The 13,698-nt window shown below is 39.3% G+C and overlaps 1 protein-coding gene across 2 annotated transcripts in view; it reads right to left on the minus strand.

Moving 5' to 3' along the window:
• DOCK1 (dedicator of cytokinesis 1) overlaps positions 1 to 13,698 on the minus strand; it is a 567,625-nt gene that overhangs the window by 126,928 nt on the left and 426,999 nt on the right. For both annotated transcript variants that reach the window (XM_075935276.2, XM_075935277.2), the window contains exon 32: positions 5,480 to 5,538. In XM_075935276.2, coding sequence (XP_075791391.2) covers positions 5,480 to 5,538 — 59 coding nt within the window. The remainder of the gene's footprint in view (positions 1 to 5,479; positions 5,539 to 13,698) is intronic.

Consider the following 13,698-nt stretch of genomic DNA (forward strand, 5'->3'; position numbering starts at 1 on the left):
ATAGGATGGAAGGGGGGGGGGGGGAATTTCTTTAAATTATTTAAAATTCCATACCTTTCTCAGTGTTACAAAATGTGACACTATCAAAATGTTATTATAACTGCATACTTACAGCCTCAAGATATGAAACTACATCTGAGGCAGATCTAGATTATGTCTTCTTTCTTCTAAAGTTGATTTGACTGGCTAATTTTATTTTACATTTTCATCCCAAATGGAAACTGTGCCTCCCCCAGTTTCTGGCCCTCGCAGATTCAATTTCTTAACAGCAAATTGAATATTTATAAAAATTAGACCATTTAACTAAAAACATCTACTGTAGTTACTGTAAGCAGCATTGGCCAACAGAAGAGATAATTTATTCAGTGAATGATCAATTCTGTAACATTAAGGAAGGAAGAATGAATATCATGTACAGAATATGAAATGTGTGACAGATTTGGGGACACTGATATATATACGTCTTAGAAACATGACTGTACTCCAATCTCAGCAATAGACTTCCTGGAGTGACTCTTGAAACAAAGCACAACCTCTCTAGGCCTTAGTTTCCACATCTGGGAACTGGGGTAAATAATGATTAACTAATTTAGAAGATTGCTGTGACATGTAATTTCTTAATATTTGTAATGTGCTCTGAGATCCTTGTACGGAAGTTGCTATAGAGACCCAGTATATTATAATACTGTACAATGCATGGAACATAATATATCCTCTTGATTTTTAAATTAAATGTAATATCTATATGCAAGAAATTTGCACAGTACAGCATGAATTCAATCATTTCTGAAACTTCACACACACATAACTGTGGAGCAGTATGTAACAGTATATTCATTAGCATGGCTGGCCTCATAAGACTACTGTAGGAATAGCTGAGATAGTATTTATATTTATTAGCAATTTTAGTTATGATTGCAATGAACATAAGATCATTTAATATACGAGGTGATCAAGAAGAAAGTCGTTATTAACAATATAGGAACATAATAATCATTTTATTTCTTTCAACAAATAATAAAATGTTAAGTTGCTTTATTTACTATCTTAACTGTGAATTTAAATAGAAAACAATGGCAGCAGCAATGGTAGATATATGCCTGGAGGATTAAGGGATGATTACTAGCAGCCAGCATGGATTTTCTTAAAAACAAATCATGCCAAACTATCTTGATTTACTTCTTTGATAAGGTAACTGGTTTGGTGGATATGGAGAATGTGGTGAATAAGATATCTGGACTTTAGCAAGGCATTTGATAAAGTCACACATGAAATTCTCTTTAAGCAAGCTGAAGAAATGTGGGCTCAGTAGAACTACCATAACCTGGATACATAATTGATTAAACAAATGCAAACAAAGAGGAACTATTAATGACATCAGACTGGAAGGAGGTCTCAAGTAAGGTTTTATAGGGATCTGTTCTGGGTCTGGTATTATTTAACATTTTTATTAATGAGCTGAATATAGGAAACTGATAGAAGTTTCAGAGGACACAGAGCTGGGGGAGGAGGGCTGCAAACACTCTGGATGACAGAGCCAAAATTGAAAGTGATCTTGATAATTTGGAGAACTGGCTATAGACATAAAAATGAAATTTAAGAAAGTCAAATGTAAAGAGAAATGCTTGAAGACGAACTAAATGCACAAAACCAAAAATGGGAGATAATCGGCTTAACAACAGCACTGCTGAGAAGGGTCTGGAAGTTGTGGTGGACCACAGTCTCATCAAGAGTGAAAAATGCAGTGCAACGTTGCAAAAAAAGGAAATGCAAGGGTGATAGGACCTCTCTACTCAGCACTGGGTAAGCTTCAACTTGAACTGTGGTGTCCAATAAGTTCTGAAGCAGTAGCTACTACAATGGCAACTGCTATAGACTCATAGGGCTGGAACAGACCTCAGGAGGCCATTGAGCTCAGCCCCCTGCCCAAAGCAGGACCAACTTTAACTAAATCATCCCAGCCAGTAGCGAACTAGCCACACTCCACCGGTCAAAGAGCCACATATGGCTAGTGGCGAATGTGTTGGACATCACAGAACTAGAGTAACGTGTCCAATTTTGGTCATCACTATACAGAAAGTATGAAGAGAAACTGGAAAGGATCTAGAGGCAAGCCACAAAGATAGTCAAAGGGATGGAATGCAAGCCATATGAACAAAGGCTGCAGGAACTGGGTATGTTTAGAGTGGAAAAGAGAAGATTAAGAAGGGACATGTTAGCAGTCTTCAAATACTTGCAAAGTTGCCATAAAAAGACGGAGAAAAATTGTTCTCTCTTGCTAAAGAGGGCAGGACAAGAGGCAATGGGTTCAAATTATGACATAGTAGATTCAGATTAAAGCTTATAAAAACTTTCTAACCGTGATAACAGTTAAAACTAGGGAAGTCATGCAAGCTCCAAGGTTTTCAAAAAGAGGCTGGATAGCCATTTGTCTTGACATGGTGACAGGGGGTTAGACTAGATGACTTTCACAATCCCTTCTAACTCTATGGTTCTACGCATCTTAATAGAATGTTAGTTTGATCCTGCCATATGATCCTGCCAATGTTAAATGTTTTTGAGGACCATACAAGTAACAGCTCTAAAGCTTTCTTTTCTTTTCATGTTATATCCTTCAACCTCTCAGGTGACAGTTTTCTTGTATCATTCCTGAAAAGTGTCAGAGCTAATATTTCAGAGAACAAATGATAGTGTCACAAAGTTATTCATCAGGCGCAACATCAATGTCATGAAGTTCTCTATCTGTCACAATGAGTTTTTCATTGTTCCAAGATTAAGGATCTATAGCAAAGAATAACTAGTATCCTTTGAGGTCTAGATGTGATAACTAGCAAAATTAATAAATAATGGATTTCAACTCTTTGATTTCTCTTCTTTTCTTATAACAGAATATATTGCTTCTGCCCAAACAGAAAGGTACATAACATCTCAGCTGAGTGACAAACAGCTACATATCTTGACTATGGAGCTACGAGTCCAATGTTATGAGGTGCTGAGCATCTCATACAAATTGGTGAGCATCTCATACAAAGTGCTGACATTTATGGGAGCAGTGGGCACTGTCAGAACTTGCTCCATACCTCATATGTTCAGTTCCTTTACAGGTATCAGCAAAATGTAGGAAAATTGCTGTTGTAAGTTTTGCTATTCAGAGTGTATTACATTCCCAGCAATCCTCTCTCACAGGTAATGATTAATGGAGTTTTTAAATCAATGAGGACAAAGGAAGGTTTTCAGCAAGTGAAATACAAAAGAAGAACATGGGGGAGAAAGAGTGTAGAAGAGACTAGACAAATATTAAAATTATTTGTAAACTTTGGTATAATTTCTTCTGAAATTTGAAGCCCATTTAGCTCTTCATCTCATCTGCAGAAAATGTAGGCGACTCCCACCAGAATTTAAACTCTATGCTGCATAGAAAAACAAGTAAAATAATCAGCAAGAACTCTGGAGTCAGCATTCTCTCTGTTTTGGATGCTAAGCATATTTTTGTCTCATGAATCAGATCTACTGTACCCACCTGAGATTTAAGATACAATGTGGATTTTCATATAGGAAGTTGAAGAGGACTACAAGATATCAGGGTAGAGCAAATGAAAATGTTAAATAATCTTCATCATTATCCCAAATTTACATTACACAAGGGCTGTGTCTAGACTGGCAAGTTTTTCCGCAAAAGCAACTGCTTTTGTGGAAAAACTTGCCAGCTGTCTACACTGGCCGCTTGAATTTCCGCAAGAACACTGACTTCCTACTGTCTGAAATCAGTGCTTCTTGCGGAAATACTATTCTGCTCCCGTTCAGGCAAAAGTCCCTTTTGTGCAAAGCTTTTGCGCAAAAGGGCCAGTGTAGACAGCTCAGATTTGTTTTGCGCAAAAAAGCCCCGATCGCAAAAATGGTGATCGGGGCCTTTTTGCGGGAAAGCGTGTCTAGTTTGGCACGGACGCTTTTCCACAAAAAGTGCTTTTGTGGAAAAGCGTCCGTGCCAAACTAGATGCTCTTTTCCACAAATGCTTTTAACAGAAAACTTTTCCGTTAAAAGAATTTGCAGAAAATCATGCCAGTCTAGACGCAGCCAAGGAGAAAGAGATATTTGGCTCATCCAGCAAGATGATGTGAGCAAACTGTTCAAATGGAAGCTCATATAAGCACTAATATATTCTTAACCAAAGCTAATTTAATATACTATATGATGTATTTCAGTATGTCAGCAATGTACAGAAACACACATGTGTATTTGCCACGATAACATGATCCAATGTAATGTTGTGCCATGACATAAAATCTTACAGAGAAAATACAGAAGGAAATTATTTTATTCTGGAACCAACAGCATCTACTTCTGCTGTCTGTCACATACAAAGCATAACCTGAGATAGACAAGTGAACGATGAATTCACAGGTTTTTTTCCCCCTGGAGCGTGAGAGCTCCCATGCATGGATTCAAAATGTGACAGGTTGGAAGAAAATGTAGGACTCTGTCTTTGTCAAGGTGGCAAGGTAATATAATGTTAAGCTGCTTTAAAACTATAGGTAAAAAACTATAGCATTTGTTTAATCAGCCTGCAAATTCTTGCTTTATTTTGGCCACTTCTTTCTGTTGTGTACACTGCCTCTTTTAGAGTGCTTTCATCATAGTGCCATATGATAGATAATAAAATAATAGTACCAAAAATAAAATATAGAAGATATTAGATAGTTATGTGTTTTTCCTCACTTGTATGATTATCAAATAATCAATTAGAATATAAATATTATACTTATAGTACACTTTAAGTATATAATATATAAAGGAGTATAAACAAGTTATTGTATGAAATGTTAGTTTATATTGACTTTGCTAGTGCTTTTTATGTAGACTATTATAAAGTGGCGAATATCTAGAAGAGTTGATGTAATCTAGAAATACAGGAGCTGACTCCGTGGATGCTCCAGGCCTGGAGCAGCCACACAAAAATGTTGGCAGATTCTTAGCAGCTAATCCTACACCCAGTACTGCCTGCCCACCAGCAGTCAAACATATCAATTCCTCCTTTTCCTCCCAGCAACTCCTTCCTGCTGCAAATCAATTGAAAAGGTAAGATGGGGGAGAGGGCTTGGAGGAAAGGGTGGAATGGGGCAGAGGCAAGGGGCTGAGCAGAGCTTGAGAACTTCTGGGGAAGAGCAAAGCCAGTGCCTATATCTAGAAGATCTCTGCACGCCCCCGGTTGAGAACCATTGCTCTAACATTAAATATTGAAAATAACATCAATTATCCTGCATGAGGGGAGAGCAATATGGAGAAAACCTTTGCAATCATGTAATTAAAGACTATTAAATTAAGCTTGAATGGGGAACTTTAATTCTGACATTGGCTGAATTCTGAGTGCTTGACTTTGTAACTATTCCATTATTTTAGGAATGTTACTCTTAAAAGTACTACATAGGTTTTAATGAATATACACACAAAAAGAGTGGTCAAAAGAAGAAATGTACTCACCTAGGTTATACCACATATCTCTGATCTCAAAACCAATTTGCCTCCTCATGTCACCATACCTAAAAAGGAACACATTTCCTTATAAACGGTAGCAGGCAAAATGAATTTGATCAACAATTTGAGTATCATTGAATGATTCTACTTGAACTTTTAAGAAATATGCTGTGTTTAATGACTTGTCCAAGCCACCCAGAAGATGCATGGTAGCAGTCAGGAACTCTGGCTCCCAAGACTGTGTTCTAATCTCCACACTATTCATTCTACCCTGAAGGAAATATATTGCAATTTCTACAAGAGAGAGCACACACACAAGTCACCTGTGGGAATCTCTCTTTTGCCACATCTGCATATTACATAACTATCCGTTGGGAACATGGGGGTGGTTGTGTAGATTAATGAGAGTATTTTCAGTTTTTCATTTTCTAGTGATAAAAGAAAGCACACTGAACAGCTTTACAGCCTAAAGGATATTTTATTTTTATACATATTCTTAGTATACATACATTGTCTTGGAAAAATAAAATGAAAAACGCCTCACAAAATCTTATACGTTACAGTTGCCAGCACAAAGTCAAAATGAAATCAGATTTTTGAATCGGAAGTTTATGCTGGGATGCAGTGATGCCCTGAAATGGGGCTGATGGCACTAATGCTTCACACAAATAGCAAACTGTCATGGATCCTCTGTACAGCAGTACAGATCTGGATCTAATCCAGCTCCTAGAAATCCACATAAAGCTTCCCCCCAGACTTTGACTGGAGCTAGATCAGAGCCTTAGTGAGTTCCTAGAACATATTTGCTTGAAGGAGTATAATTTTTTTTTACAAATCATCGCTTTTCTTATATTGGCAAAATCACAACATTTGATAATTGGCAAAAGGTCGCCCTGATATTAGTGTGGATTAAAGAGATCCTACTGTATTTTTAAAACATCTGTTGCTATTTAACACGAACATAAAACACCAGATAAATAAAAGTGATATTTGTTATACAACTAAATAAAATCTTATGCTTCAAAACCCATGACTTTATTGGTTGCCAAGCAATTTCCTTTCTCATTTTATTGCCTAGAAAAATATAATTATATTAAAATTATAATTTGTAAAGCTATTATCACAGTTTTACAAATCAGCAAATGTTAAGTCTGTCTAAGACCTGGTCTATTTACCCTTTTTATCAGACTTGAAGAAAAGGGTGAAAGTCTGTTGATCTCTTACATTTCTTCCATAGTGCAATGAATAGAACAGTTTTATGCCCAGGTTGATAAAAAAAGAAGCCCTTACAAGGTTCTCATAATCTCCATCATAATCTCTTCCGTGACCCCCCCTTTGTCAAAAAAGCCGCGTAAACCTCATTTATGTGGCTTTTTGATGGGAGGTACGGGGGGATTTCACTGAAAAAGCCGCGTCTAAACTACTTTTACTTTCGAAAGCTGCACTTTCAAAAGTGCAATTGGAAGAAGATATGCAAATTCCTGCAGAAGTTGAATATCCTCTTTCGACTGTTCCTGATAGTCTAAATAAGCCCTAAGGTACCACAGGATTGCTTATATTATACATATCATACACTTTTTATATACACACACAGAAAAATATATCTCTATACACACACACACACACACACACACACACACACACACACATACATACACATGCATACATTCAAACAGACACACAAATATATAACACTGATGTGATATCTGTATAACTTGGAAAGATATGTGAAATTGCATGGGCATGTGAGAATTAAACATAACTTACTATATGTTAATGACAACATTGTTTACCTACTAATCCAGTGTTTCCCAAATGGTGCTCCGCGGAACCCTGGGGTTCCGCGAAGTGAACGTAAGGGTTCCGCGAGGACCTGAACATTCCCCTCCCCCCGCCCATAAAGAGACAGATGAGCCCGGTGCGCAAAGACGCTGGCTCCTTCCCCACTGCCCTTTCAGACATCTCCCGTCCCCCGCTGCTGCTCTGCTTTTACCCCGGGACCTAGCAGCAGCAACAGCTGCTTGTCCCGCTTCTGCCCCAAAGATCCCTCTCCCGCGTCCCCCGCTGCCGCTCTGCTTTTGACCTGCTAGGTCCCGGGGTAAAAGCAGAGCAGCAGCGGGGGACGCGGGAGAGGGATCTTTGGGGCAGAAGCGGGACAAGCAGCTGTTGCTGCTGCTAGGTCCCGGGGTAAAAGCAGAGCGGCAGCGGGGGACCCGGGAGAGGGATCTTTGGTTAATGGGGCAGAAGCGGAACAAGCAGCTGTTGCTGCTGCTAGGTCCCTTGGTAAAGGCAGCATGTGTGTGGGGGGGGGGAGGAGTACTATCAGTGAGTGGAACACCGGAACTCCTACTCACTGTGAGGATCGGAACAAATCCCCATACATGCTGTGAGGACACGTGGCTCCTGTGTGTGACTTTAAGTTTAAGAATTCAATCTAATATCAAAATTCCCTATGGATCGTTGGTTAAAAGACGGAACTTTAAAGAGAAAAGTGAGTACTTCAAACTCCAATATTTTTACTGAAACCAGCAAGGAAAATACTGAGGCAGCTCAAGTTAATTATGAAAAATTTCAGCTGACTAATAAGAAATGCAGGTATTGTGAGGACTATTTGGCATTTGGATTCACAAGCAATGGAAATGAAGATGCTCCAGGTGCCCAGTGTGTAGTGTGCAACAAAATATTATCTAATAGTTGTTTAGTACCTGCTAAATTGCGAAGACATTTTGAAACAAATCATCCAGAATACAAAGATAAAGACATTAGTTTTTTTAAGCAAAAGCTTGAATCGCTTGAAAAAAGTAAACTCTTCATGTCAAAAACTGCCAAATCTGATAATGAAAATGCAACAGAGGTGTCTTACAAGGTAAGCTATCGTATATCGCTCGCCGGAGAAGCACATACTATTGGGGAATCACTCATAAAACCATTTCCAAAAGATATTGTAATGTGTATGTTGGATCAGGATTCTAGTAAAAAAGTTGAGGCTGTGCCACTATCCAACAATACTGTTACACGTCGTATTGACGATCTTGCTGCTGACATCGAGAAGGAGCTTATTTTTCGGCTGCATTTATGTGATGCATATGCATTACAATTAGACGAGTCCACTGACGTTGCAGGTCTTGCAGTTCTGCTTGTATTTGTCCGTTATGATTTTAATAGTTCTATTGAAGAAGACTTACTTTTATGTGAATTTTTGCAAACCAATACAACTGGTGAGAATATATTCAATTGTCTCAATAACTTTATGAAAATACATCAAATAAGCTGGGAAAAATGTGTTGATGTGTGCAGTGATGGTGCCAAAGCAATGGTAGGAACAGTGGCTGGTGCTGTAACACGAATAAAAAATGTAGCACCAAACTGCACCAGCAGTCACTGCATTCTCCACAGACACGCTCTGGTAGTTAAGAATATTTCTCCCTCTCTTAAAAATGTGTTGGACGAAGCAGTACAGATTATTAATTATATAAAAACTCGACCATTACAATCAAGACTGTTCAAAATTATGTGTGAAGATATGGGTAGTCAGCACACAGCCCTGCTTCTACGTACAGAAGTCAGGTGGCTATCACGAGGAAAAGGGCTGGTTAGATTATTTGAGTTGTGTCATGAGCTCTCCGCATATCTGATGGATCATAAATTCCAACTGTCTGATCATTTAACAGACTTTTTGTGGTTATCGAGAGTTGCGTATCTTGCAGACATCTTTACAAAACTAAATGAAGTAAATCTGTCGCTGCAAGGAAAGAATGTAAATATTTTTAATGTGAAAGACAAAATTTTGTCATTGTCACGGAAGCTACAGTTCTGGATCTCATCTGTAGGATGAAATGATTTGGATTGTTTACCAACTCTGAATGATTTCCTTGAAGAAAATGGATACAAACTTGATGAAGATATTCGCAGTGACATTGCAGATCATCTCTGCGATTTATACATGAACATCATTAAGTATTTTCCAAACATCAATGACAACAATAACTGGATTCGAAATCCATTAAGTTTAACAGAAAAGCCAGTCAGTTTTTCTACACAAGATTATGAAAACCTAATTGAAATCGCTTCAGATGGCCAATTAATACAAAAATTTAAAGAAGTTTCTCTGATTACATTTTGGAGCGATTTATGTCAAAGTCAAGAATATTCATCTTTATCAAGACGCGCAGTTTGTCAGCTGTTACCCTTTGCCAGTACATACTTGTGCGAAACTAGGTTCTTGAACTATGCAGCAACGAAAATGAAATACAGAAATTGTCTGAATGCTGCACCAGATATGCAAATCCAATTTTCTAGTATTAAACCAAATATAAAAAGAATTTGCCAAGAAAAGAAGAAAAACCACTGTTCGCATTGAAAACTATGAATATAATTAATATTATTTGATAGTTTTATTTATTGTACATATTTAATATGATTTTTGCTGAATATAAATGAATGGTGTTATATTCAATATGTTGAATTTAAATGAATGGTGATCTCATGACCGTATTTATCATCTTATTACTATCAATTGTGGTGTACTGGCTCTGTGTGTGTTTGGGCTTTTTTTTTTGCTCGACAAACTTAATCCCTGGCTAGGGGGTTCCTTGAAATGTTTCTGAGTTTGAAAGGGTTCCGTGGTCAAAAAAAATTGGGAAACACTGTACTAATCCATCTGAGACTTATTCTAACATTCAACCCTCACTCTCTCAAACAGCTTTAGACTGGTACATTAAAAATCAAAATAAAAAATACAAATACAAAATCCTCAGCCCTCCAAAGAAGCATTTACTCCGCCTCTTTCTTCTCCTTCCGAAAGTTACCCTTGCCTGAGGCTTGGGATGTGTAATATTCAGTCCTACGCCAGTAATTACCCTTTCAATACATAAAAATGTCATGATTTTGAAATTTCCTATCTTACAGCCCTGCGGGGCTAGTCACAGGAAGGCACCCAGCCTCCTCCATGGGGTCCAACTCCCCTATATAGCTCTGGATAGGTGTAAGAGTATGGATTTTAAGGCTGTAACATTTTCAGATTTTTAAAAAATCTCTTGTACTTTTTAGTGATTTTATAGCCCCCTGTATAGTTGGACTTTGGGTTAATAATCTAGCTTTCCTAACACAGAGATATGACAAACAGTCCCAATAAAAACAAATTAAAACTCCGAGTTTGCTACATCTGTAACATATGTGACACACAGAGAATACACAATAATGTGGCATGAAGGTTTTATCAATGTGAACTTTGAGAGCCCAGTGTCGGACCTGAGACTTACTCTTGCCGACTACAGTGGTGATCTACATAATTCAGCTGTGACTCCATCTTTCATAAGTAATATCAGCACTCCAAACTCATTATCACCACATCTTATATTTTTTCTCTAGTATGTGTGGGTATACAGAATTATACACACACACTATGGCTCAGATTTCAAAGCTATCACATAGGGCTTTGCATGTCCAATTTCCACTGGTTTTTACTTCAAACTGTGTGTCCAAATCCCTTGGGAACCTTTGGAAGCCTCAGCCTATATGAATATGTAAGCTACTCAGATTCTTTCAGACTGCAGTAAGGCAAATCATGGGACATGTCTATCTCAGCATAATTATCACGAGTCTTAAAATAAATAATGCTGAAATGGTGCTGGTGGCATAACAGACCTCTCTCCACCTGAAGATGCAGCACTCTTCTGTTGTGATATGCTTGCCTATGCAACAACTGCCAATCCCATTGTGTTCTTTAATTGCTTTGTGAACTCTGTGGCTGTGTCTACATTGGCACCCTTTTCCGTAAAAGGGATGCTAATGAGACACTTCGGAATTGCAAATGCCGCGGGGGATTTAAATATCCCCCACGGCATTTGCATGAACATGGCTGCCGCTTTTTTCCGGCTCGGGTTTTTGCCGGAGAAAAGCGTCAGTCTAGACGGGATCTTGTGGAAAATAAAGCCTTTTCCGGAAGATCCCTTATTCCTACTTAAAATCCCCCAGTGGGTTGCTGGGGGATTTTATTTGTCTTTTACTAGGGTGGGTAGGTGGCTTTTGTAGCATTGTCTGGACATCATTATTTAGATATCTAATTGCTACAGATACATTCTTTCAGGGCCTACATAGTTTTCATGCCCCAGTCCAAAACTGTATAATATTCAGAAAACATGCCTCATTTGAGAGAACAGGCTTTACTGTATTATGACACAAAGAATGTACCTCTGAAAGTGGCCTCAAACATCTATCATATATGCAGCTTGCAGTATTTAGTCAATGTACTCAATTAATGTTACCCTGTGGTCTTAGCAGAGATCCTCTAAAGAGGAAATGTTTTTATAGCATTCAGGAGATGGTTATCACTCTAAAACCAGGTTTGAACTAAAAGACTTTTTCCTGATCCGCTACAGCGGGGACAAAAGGGAGACAGGGAATAGAGAGGGGAAATCAAATCAGTATCTTAGATGTCTTTTTATACAAAGGATTACTAGTGGTTTGGAGACAGGCATGAAATTTAAAATAAATGTAAACAAACTGCAAAAATGCTCTGAAGTAAATAGGATGAAAATCAATAAGCAACAATGCAAAATCCTCCACTTAGGAAGGAACAATCTGTGAAAGTAAGCAATTTGCCCAGTGTGGCATACTGGAAAGAGAGTGGCCAGCTGGCATTGGGGCTGTACATGTTGCTGGCCATCATACACAGGTAAGGTTCCCATGTTGCTGCTGGGCATCGTTGGCTCACTTCTTCCATTCCGTCCCCCATCCTCCGCAGCCAGAGTCCAAACCACTCCCTCCTGCATGGCACTCTGTCTCAGTGCTGGACATGTGAGGATTGGGAAGGTAGGCCTCACCCCTGGAGGGCCCAAGCCAGCACTCACAGCTCCTGGGTGGCCATAGAGCACCCAGGCTGCAGCCCTGAAGCTCAGGCGACTGAGCAACATGTTCGCTGTCCTAGCCCCAAGTATCCAGCAGCCAGGCAATACGGCTGCTGTCCCAGCCAGCCTCAGGTATCCAGCAGCCAGGCCAGCTGCCTAGGCCAGCCCTGAGGATCTGGCAGTCAGGCAGCGTGGTAATCACACTTCCAGCTCTGAGCCCCACCCCCATTACCTTGCCCTGAGTCCCCCACACACCCAACCTCCTGCCATGACTCCGGCACCCTCCCCATCTCCTCACTGAGCTCTCCACACGCTACTCTGATTCCTGCACCCTCACAAACCTGTCCTGAGTGCCCCCCTACCCCACACCTCTCTCCTGCTGCCCTGACTCCTGCACCCCCCATATCTCCATCTCTTGCCTGAATTCCCACACTCACTGCAACACCATCCTCAGAGCCCCCAGCACTGCAACTCATACTTAATCACAACCTCCTCCCCTCCTGCTCTGAGGGCCCTCCAAATGGTGTGGGGGAGGAGAGGAGTTTCACAATAAGAAAGTGCTTGTAAGAAATTTAAGTCACTTTCACCCCTGGTTGCACACATACAAAATGGGAAATGACTGCCTAGGAAGGAGTACTGCAGAAAGGAATCTGGGTGTCACAGTGGACCACAATCTAAATATGAATCAACAGTGTAAAATTATTGGAAAAAAAAGAACATCATTTTGGGCTATATTAGCAGGAATGTTTTAAGCAAGACATGAGATATACTTCTGCTTAGCACAGATTTGGCCTCAACTGTAGTATTGTGTCTAGTTCTGGGGGCCACTTTTCAGGAAAGAAGTGGACAAATTGAAGAAAGTCCACAGAATAACAAGAAAAATAATTAAAAGTTAAGAAAACATGACCCCTCCGAGGCACAATTGAAAAAAAATGGGTTTATTTAGCTTAAAAAAGAGAAGACAGAGGGGACATGATAACCATTCTTAATAAAAGGATGTTACAAGGAGAAGGGGGGGAAATTGTTCTCCTTAAATGCTGAGAATAGGACAAAAAGTAATGGGCTTACATTGCAGCAACACAGGTTTACATTGGACATTAGGAAAAATTTCCTCTCATGGTAGTTAAGCACGAGAATAAATTGCCAGGGGAGATGGTGGAATATCCATCACTGGAGATTTTTAATAGCAGATTAGACACCTTTCAGTGTGGTCCAGATAATGCTTAGTCCTACAACGAGTGCAGGGAACTGAAGTAAATGACTTCTTGAAGTCCCTTCCAGTCCCATGATTCTATGATTGTTTAAAAGCACTAAATTGATTTTTATTATCTCTAGCTTATTCACTCAATGAAGGGCACACTACATCTGAATTAAAAA

The sequence above is a fragment of the Pelodiscus sinensis genome, chromosome 8, assembly GCF_052426305.1.
Source record: "Pelodiscus sinensis isolate ZL-2025 chromosome 8, ASM5242630v1, whole genome shotgun sequence".
Lineage (NCBI taxonomy): Eukaryota > Metazoa > Chordata > Testudines > Trionychidae > Pelodiscus > Pelodiscus sinensis.